This window comes from Triplophysa dalaica, chromosome 13 (assembly GCF_015846415.1).
Source record: "Triplophysa dalaica isolate WHDGS20190420 chromosome 13, ASM1584641v1, whole genome shotgun sequence".
Lineage (NCBI taxonomy): Eukaryota > Metazoa > Chordata > Actinopteri > Cypriniformes > Nemacheilidae > Triplophysa > Triplophysa dalaica.
This window is the reverse complement of record NC_079554.1, coordinates 9644195-9652959: the sequence shown is the minus strand read 5'-3', so window position 1 is coordinate 9652959 and position 8765 is coordinate 9644195. Positions and strand designations below refer to the sequence as shown.

The window sequence follows — 8765 nt, the reverse complement described above, 5'->3', positions numbered from 1 at the left end:
TCTAGGACTGATATATTATATTTTGTACATGACATACATTTTTTAATGCTTAAACCTTAGGAGTTCGAAAACAAAGCATATAACAATAATTACCTGCTCACTTTCAAACGGTGTGCATGTTTTAACTTCGCTTTGCAGTTGCGATTATTTACCTTGCTGTAGTTACTTGTGTCAAGAATTGATGGTGTTTTATTTCTCATTGTTATTCATTATTATAGGGTGTGAAAACCGTGATATTGACGTAAAATGTACACTAAATCTTCTAGAAATGCTTGAATTCAATCATTAATGAAATCTATTTATAATTAATACTACTCGTTTTAAAAGTACGTCAGGATGGCCGAGCGGTCTAAGGCGCTGCGTTCAGGTCGCAGTCTCCCCTGGAGGCGTGGGTTCAAATCCCACTTCTGACAATTCTTTTTTCGTTTGTACATAATGGAACGTGGTAAAAAAACGTCAGCAACTACGATATAGTCGTTCTGGACATTGCCTTTCATCTGTCACTATGTTGCACTTAATTATACAAGTCAGATTATATATCTATTGATTATGGACGTGGCCCACCCTATAGAATCATGTCCGTCAGCCACAGGCTCTATGCCTACAGGTGCATCAAAATACATTTTGTAATGTTTTGTAATGTAATGTTTATGAAATACTTCAAGACTTTGTTTTGATTTCTGTGATATCTTACAGATCATGAAAAAAATCAGTATCACAAAATATTTGAATATTTTCTAAAATCAATCAAAAAAGAAATTACAAAACATTAATGTTCAAATTTGAAATGTACAATAATTTAACAACTCAGTACTAATTTACAAATGAAAATGTACAATCATCTTAAATAACACCTCATGCTTCAATGCAACACTGATAAACAGTAAGTTTTTGTGTTTGAATGTACTGAACTATACTGAATAAGCTTAAAATAAAATATTTATATTTTTTATCCCTTTTTTCATGAACTGTAAGCCACAATCAAAGAAATAAAAAACTACATTCTCTAAACATGTAGTAAATCTACAATATGTAACCATTTCACTTTCTGAATTACAATAGAGAAACAATCTTTTTATTAGACATTTGGGAGAAATATTGTTGGTAATTCACAGAATTAATATAAATTATGATTTTACCTAAATATTTACTAATAAATAGTAACTATACAGACCAGAAATGAGCGTCAGTTTACTCATTTCGATCGCTAGGTGGCGGTCTAAGCCCCCTCTTCTCTTCTTGCAACAATTTATCTGCGAGAAACAGCGAAGTACACTGAAACATGGCTGACTCGAGTGGAAAACAGGCTGATAGCATCAACCATGCTACAGGTAAAATATCGACATTTACACGTTACTAATACACTGTTACTGGGATTAATCGCGTAGTGTAACCATTCGTTTTGAATCGTTACCAGGCAGCTTGGTTTCTATGGAAAACATGGTGACCATCGTCACTCTGCCATGACACAGCTCACTTGACATATGTAACTTACAGTAGAAATTACATCATGTTGTATTTAAAGTTGTATTAAAATGTACAGTCACGGGTTTACCGTTTACTCTTACGTATAAACCGAGACTATAGTGATCGCAACATGCGTTAGTTTTGACACGAGGGATCCAGCATTATGAAATACAACTGCAATAAATAAAAGTGCCAAAATGTTGTCTCCTAACAAACTCATTTTTCTTAACTCTAAGCGTTGAAAGTGTCTTAAATATATGTTTATTTGTTATCGCAGAAGCCAAGATACACGAAGTTGCACGATCCAAGGTATGTAAGACGTGATTTCCATTTTATATTATTTTAGTTTGTGATGTCATTTGTATCCCGTTTCTTAGCTGAGGAACTAGTTTAAACAAGAAATGTGAACTGCTTAGCTTGACATCATTTTGAGCAGAATATGTCACTTGGTTTTGTGACATAAATGGTTTATTCTGTAGTAAGTCACTTTGTTAATAATGTAAAAATAAAACATGGAAGTTCTTTGAAATGGACCGTTTTATTTAAGTGACACTGGGTGGTTTGAGACAGTACATGCTCTGAACTGTGATTTTAATCTATAGAATGAAGGCAAGGAGCTAACCAAAGAAGAAAAGCAACGCCTTAGGAAAGAGAAGAAACAACAGAAAAAGAACAAGAAAGATGAAAAGGGTCCTCCAGAAAAGGATAAAGAGAAACCGTCAGCTCCAGCTCCATCAAAACCAGTCACACAGAGCCCATCGCGTAAAGGTTAGTGCACTTCACTTTGATTTCGACCCAGTATTGACATAACATTTTGGTTCTACTTGTTAACATCATTATTACACGGCTCATTTGAATGCTTAATTCTGATTGGCCAGTCGCTACATTCCAAGGGTTATTATTTTTAATAACAACTGCTCGAAACTAATAACACCCTGTAACCAGTATGCTGCAAATCATTTTAAGAGGGGCAGTTTAATATCACACAAAAAATAATGATTAATATGTTGCTTTAATAACATAATATGACATTACATTTACAAATTATTAATCCAATTTGCCTGTTCGTGTCGTTTCTTACTTTACAACCGAAACTATATGGCTTTTCCTCGCAGGAAGGTCTGCATTCAGTAAAAAATAACTTTAAAGATATATCAAATTCACATTTTATGTCCAGTTTTTTTCTCATGTGGCATGTAGCCGTGTAATAAGCGGGATAACGTACAAGCAGTCGGCTGTTAATAAGCCCCTTCAGTCTGATCACACTGTCGGGGCTTATTGCTGCAATAACAACCGGCTGCCGGTACATTATCCCTTACCTAAAGACAAAAGTTCACAGGTAAAAGGAAAGTATAAACTACTCAGTCTCATGGGTCTATCTTCCATTCTTCATTTGAATACAATCAGAATTATATTAAAGCAACACTTTAGAACTTTTGCTCATGGGTTCCCTCATGTGGTTTATAAGTGCAAATGTCAATGTTAACAGTGCTGTGAATAATGTCGCTGTTTAAGCTAAGCTTTCCCGTGGGCAGAGCTATACATGAGAATTTGTTTTACTAAACTGATGGAACCGGCGAATGCAGAAGTGTTGTTTGGAAACCATTTTGCCCTCTTCCGCAGACCGCGGATTGTGTACCGACCTGAACACAGAACTGGCAGAGTGTGGTTTTAGCCACTATGAGGCTGGACAGGTAGCAGCGGCAGTATAATTAGTCTGGTTTAGAGTTATTCTACCAATGAAATAATTAGAGACATTATTTTAAGCTAGAAAAACAAATTGTCGCTTTATACAGTGTACAACAATTCTTTCCCCATTTCCTTTAAAATCAGAGGGTTTTAAAGACACTCCAATGTTGTTTTTGATTTATTTACACACTTGTGCTGTCGGACTGTTGTATAAATGCAATATCGTTCTTGTAGTCGTATGATAGTGCTCTTATATCAGCGGCAGTTAAAGCCTCTGGCACTTGGCCTGCGGCCTAATTACAGGCATCCTGATATAGAGCACTATCACACTCCTACTTGAGCGATATTGCATCAATAACTCATCTTAAATAATATTTCTTGTTTTTTTATGCTTTCTTGTTTTAATTGGATGGGGGCCAAGGTTTTGAAGCTCCAAAGGGCCAATCCATCCCATCATAAAAGTAAATAAAAGCAAAACCATACGTTTGTGAGAGAACACAATTCATATTTTGAGCTTATTTAGTAATCATTATTTCACATAAACATATAAACAGACGATAACTGATATCTCCGCCATGTTAGTTTAAATATGGCAAAACATCAAATCTCATTAGTTCTCACTTGTCTTGTGAGCTAATGACATAAATTATGGGTTTATATAATTTTTTTTATTTAGCTTTAAGATTGCATGAGGGTAGAGTAAATAAATGATTGAATATTTCAAATTTTGCTGAACTGCTCCTAAAAAACTGCTTAAAAAAATTATAATTTCTTTTATATTCGTTATTATTTCATGTCAGTTCAATGTGCATTAAGTGATGTCAACAGATACAACATGCAACATTTTAGGGATAGTTCACCCAAAAATCAATGCAATGTGTTTACACGATTTAAGGTTAAACGCTGTATGTTCTATATTCGGTGCATGTTTGTATCTCCTCTCTGAAACGTGCAGATTTTTTACAAAGCTCATCGCTCTGAAAAGCGAGGTGTGCTATGGTTGGCCAGTTAACCAGTGAGTAGTGATTGGTCGAATACTGCAAGCGTGTGACAGAAATGTAAAGCCTCTTACCACATTTGGAATATCAGGTTCCAAAGCAATTGTACTGACAGGTACGCCCACCTTACTTGGTATACATTTGGGCGGTCTTAGTCAAAGCATACCACGAAGTGACGTAGATTTGTGGGGGTTTGGTTACACAAGGTGTTTCATGCAGGTATAAGTGAGCATTCGCTTTTAGATACAATGCATCTTTTGTTCCGACACTTTTAGTTTTTGCAATTTTATGTGTGTGATACATGCATGGGCAACTTATAACACAGAAAAACATGTATTAGCGCCATATGACCCCTTTAATAAATGTTGTAGAAATATTGTATTTTGTTACTTCACATTCACAAAATGTGTTCTTTTTATGTCAAAATTAAAATTAGGAGTCCTTACTTCAGTAGCTCATATTTTTGTCCCCTTGATTTCTTAGTGGCCCCGGTGCCTGTAAATGCATCTGTTCCGGAACCTCCTGCGGCTGCAGAGAAGTCCGCAAAGACCAAAGCAGAGATGAAAGCAGAGCGACGGGCTCGGCAAGACGTAGAACGGGCATCAAAACAGGGCAAGAAAGAAGGAGGCCAGACATCCTCCAGCAAGCCTAAAGCCTCCCCCAGCGAGCTTCAACCAGGTAACTCAGTATTTTATATATAAGGAGGCTATGATTGAAATATTCTACTGTTACACCTTTGTTTAATCTACTTTCAGTTGTGAAAAGGTTACCGGAGCATATTCAAGTGGACGACCCAGCTGCATTAAAGAAGTTGGCTAAAAAGCTTGAGAGACAGCAGGTGAGACAAATCTGTGTTTTTCTGTATTCCATCTTTTGTGATAACTTTCCTGTTGATGACTTGATCGTCCAAGTTTTCTCTAGGTCCCATTTAAAAAGTGATTTAACCAAAGAATTTAACACCTATGTCTTACAGAAGTCAGGGCATGGAAGCTGTTTAAATGTAACTGGAGTCAAGGTCTGGCTCCACACTTTTGCGTGCAGTGTGTTGTTCACTCCGTTTTATTATTGTGTAATGTGATTATTCACTGTTCATAGCTTCTGTGTCTGTCGGGGGTGATTTTTCGCACTTGTGATTTCTTATGTGTTTCATTTGGTTGTGTTTCATGTGATGAATTAGATGTCACACGTACAGAGGCCCCAATAAGAGTTTGGACTCTAGACAACACTTTGTTTAAAATAATATATTATCAAACCACATGTTTATTTCAAAGTAATAGAAAGAAGTGGAGATGGAGACATTCTGGTTGTCAAAGCTAGCAGAACATATCCATTGGACTAATGTCCTTGGTCCATGATCCACATCCGTACTTTCTTTACCCATATCTCTTTGATCACTTAAAAGTAATTGCGAAACTGGCTGAAATTGTTTTTAAGAAATAAAGTGTTTGATATTTTGTTATTTGATGCATTTGCAGTGTTCAAATACTTTTCGGGACCACTGTGCAATAAGTAAAATTAGTCTTTTAGATGTGTGTATTTAATTTATTTCTATTTTGTAGATCTATAGTACGTGTATCATGTCTTCATGTACAGTGCTCCGTTGCAGCCTCAGCTGTTGACCTGAGGAGGGAGGATGCGACCTCCAGAACATTTTACCTACAGAAACAAACACTACTCATACCAAATGCTGTTTGTTGTTCACTCTGTTCTCAAAGGTTCCTTTGAGGTTGGATTATGGCTACAAGGTCAGCCTATTTTCCCATCTACACCAATATAGCCGAAAAGCCCCTCCTACCCAACAAATAAGGTACTGTGACCTGTCTTCATCTCCATTAGTGTATCAAAATATTAAGAAAGCAGATTCTTCTTAATCTTTGACATTGTTACATTGTCAACCATGATCCATACGTGTGAAAACTAATTTTGAAAATGTCCTTTTTAATGTGAAAGTTGTTAAGATTTCCTTAATATGTTTCAAAATGTTTCTTTTTTAGCATCCCTGCCACAGTTATTCACCCATCCATTGTTCGCTTGGGCCTGCAGTACTCTCAGGGTATCATAGCAGGATCCAATGCTCGATCTGTGGCCCTATTACATGCTTTCAAACAGGTAATCAATGCAAAATAAAAAAATCTGTAGGTCATTGTTGAAAGTTTAAATATTATATTTTTTATTTGCTGTAAAGTTGTGTACATAATTTGTATTTTTTTTATTAATTTTTTTACAGGTTATCCAAGACTATAGCACACCTCCAAATGAGGAGTTATCAAGGGACCTTGTGAATAAGTTGTCACCCTATATCAGGTTCCTATTCTTTCCTGTGAAGATGAATATGGCACAAGATAACAATTAAAATATATTTTTATATTTTAATGCTCCGATTTTACATTTTATATGATGGAATTTTCATTACGCCTCTACACAGTTTTCTCAGCCAGTGTCGCCCCCTATCTGCAAGCATGGGCAATGCAATCAAGTACATCAAGAAGGAAATTTCAAATATTCCCAGTCAATGCAAAGAAGAAGAGGTACCAGTCTTCGTAGTTCACTTGTATAACTCTGTTTTTCCAGCAAGGTTGTTTTCTGTTTCTAAAATCAATGTTTTCTCAACAGGCAAAACATAATCTCCAGATATGTATTGATAATTACATAAATGAGAAGATCACTTTGGCTTCTCAAGCCATTTCTAAGTGTGCTATTGAGAAGATAAGTAACGGAGATGTTATTCTTGTTTACGGATGGTGAGCTTTTTCAGTATCTGCTTGTTTGTGTATGACATCCCTGCTGTTTTTGACTCCTTCATTATATTTATAATCTAAGTGTTTAAAGATAATTTTTTGTCAAATCAGCAAATGCAGTGCTCTATCAATTTAGCCAAGTAATCATATTCCTAAAACGTATATTTTAGATACATTTGTTTTTTATCTTTCAAAAGCTCTTCACTTGTCAATCACATTTTGTGCGACGCTTTTGAAAAGCAGAGGAAGTTCAGAGTTATTGTTGTGGACAGTCGGCCCAGGCTGGAGGGCAGAGAGGCACTGAGACGTCTGGTGAAGAGAGGCATCCAGTGCACATATGTGCTTATATCAGCCTTGTCCTACATCCTGCCTGAAGTGAGTAATTCATTCGAGTTAAGCTCATTACTTGCTTGGATCTTGCAAGCAGGTTTTATTTTTAGCATAATGCGGCAATTTGCAGATTTGGTCTTGAAAAGTGCTTGCTTAGTGAAGTAACTTGAAATAAAGTGTTGCTTCATATGTTTGAGTCGGTATGTGTGACAAATATAATACAGTGTAAATCAATGCTATGACAGTGTTGTTTTAAACAGTTTTTTCAATTTGGTTTAATAATGTTCAACTTTTTTCAGGTATCCAAGGTATTCCTTGGTGCCCACGCACTCCTTGCCAACGGATATGTGATGTCACGTGTGGGAACTTCCCAAATCGCCCTGGTAGCGAAAGCCTACAATGTTCCAGTCTTGGTCTGCTGTGAGACTTACAAGTTCTGTGAACGAGTGCAGACTGATTCATTTGTATCCAATGAATTAGGTAAATCTGTCGTTTTTATCATACGTTGGTAGATTTGATGAACTAGAGTATTTATATTTATTTAGAAAAAAATTCAATAGTAAATCAGACTTTTTTTCACAGATGACCCTGATGACCTGATTGTGACCCGAAATGGAAAGACCCAGCTAAAGGACTGGCAGACTGTTAAATCTTTGGGCCTTCTGAATTTGGTGTATGATGTGACACCTCCAGACTTTGTGGATCTAGTGATCACTGACCTAGGCATGATCCCCTGCACCTCTGTGCCTGTGGTACTTCGAGTCAAGAACGTAGATCAGTGAAGATCAGACAAGCAGATGAATCCGGTTCTCCTTTGCTTTTGCATCTGCATACAGGGATATTGGTATGAAATAAATACCTCTAAGAAATGGGATAAGTCGATGTCCTCACTGGCAGGATCCAAAAAAATGTTGAAACATATCCAATAATCCAATTCCATTTAAAAAAGACTTTTCGATTCTGTTTCCTTCTGTGAGGTAAAAGAATTGTAAATGAGATCCAAAATATCGCAATTCATTTTTGTTCTTTTGCAAAGTCAAATGAACTATTCAAAAAAACATCTGTGTTAAACATTCATTAAATTTATGTTCGGCCCATTGGGAGGCATACACTTTTTTTTAAAGATCTACACCATTTTGGTTATTAACTGTTGCTGCAATTGGTTCATAGATAAAAAGAAGTAAAGTAAGGGTTGAAAGTATGTTAAAATGCAGGTGCAATTGTGGCTAAGACCATTCATAGGCTTAATATGTTGCATAACGGGATTTGTTTATAATATTATCAAAACCCTGGAAATGCTACAGAAAAATAAATGGTTTGGATAAAACAGTTGTTTGTTTCTTTCATGGTAGTACTTTTAATAGAACAACACGGCATTTGTTGAGCACATTTTTTTTTTTCACGTACATAAATTTTCAAGAAGTGATGTGATTACAATGTGATACAATCTGATTATTGTACTAGTGTATTATCGGCACTTTCTTTTTTTTTTGTTAGTGAATAAAACTTACTACTGCACTTGAGTATTTAAATAATAATGGAC

The 8765-nt window shown here is 35.9% G+C and overlaps 1 protein-coding gene and 1 non-coding gene across 2 annotated transcripts; both read left to right on the top strand.

The window, feature by feature from the left end:
- Window positions 1-330: 330 nt before the first annotated feature.
- On the top strand, window positions 331-413 carry trnal-cag (transfer RNA leucine (anticodon CAG)). Its single transcript has one exon. It is a non-coding gene; the product is annotated as a tRNA-Leu (tRNA).
- An 815-nt stretch (window positions 414-1228) lies between these two features.
- eif2b4 (eukaryotic translation initiation factor 2B, subunit 4 delta) lies at window positions 1229-8551 on the top strand. The gene is made up of 13 exons (XM_056764392.1): window positions 1229-1331; window positions 1745-1776; window positions 2070-2235; window positions 4638-4832; window positions 4910-4992; window positions 5870-5961; window positions 6149-6263; window positions 6382-6458; window positions 6580-6682; window positions 6768-6895; window positions 7090-7267; window positions 7522-7702; window positions 7805-8551. The coding sequence occupies exons 1-13, from the start codon at window positions 1283-1285 to the stop codon at window positions 8002-8004; spliced, it is 1599 nt and encodes a 532-aa protein (XP_056620370.1). The 5' UTR covers window positions 1229-1282; the 3' UTR covers window positions 8005-8551.
- The last annotated feature ends 214 nt before the right edge of the window (window positions 8552-8765 follow it).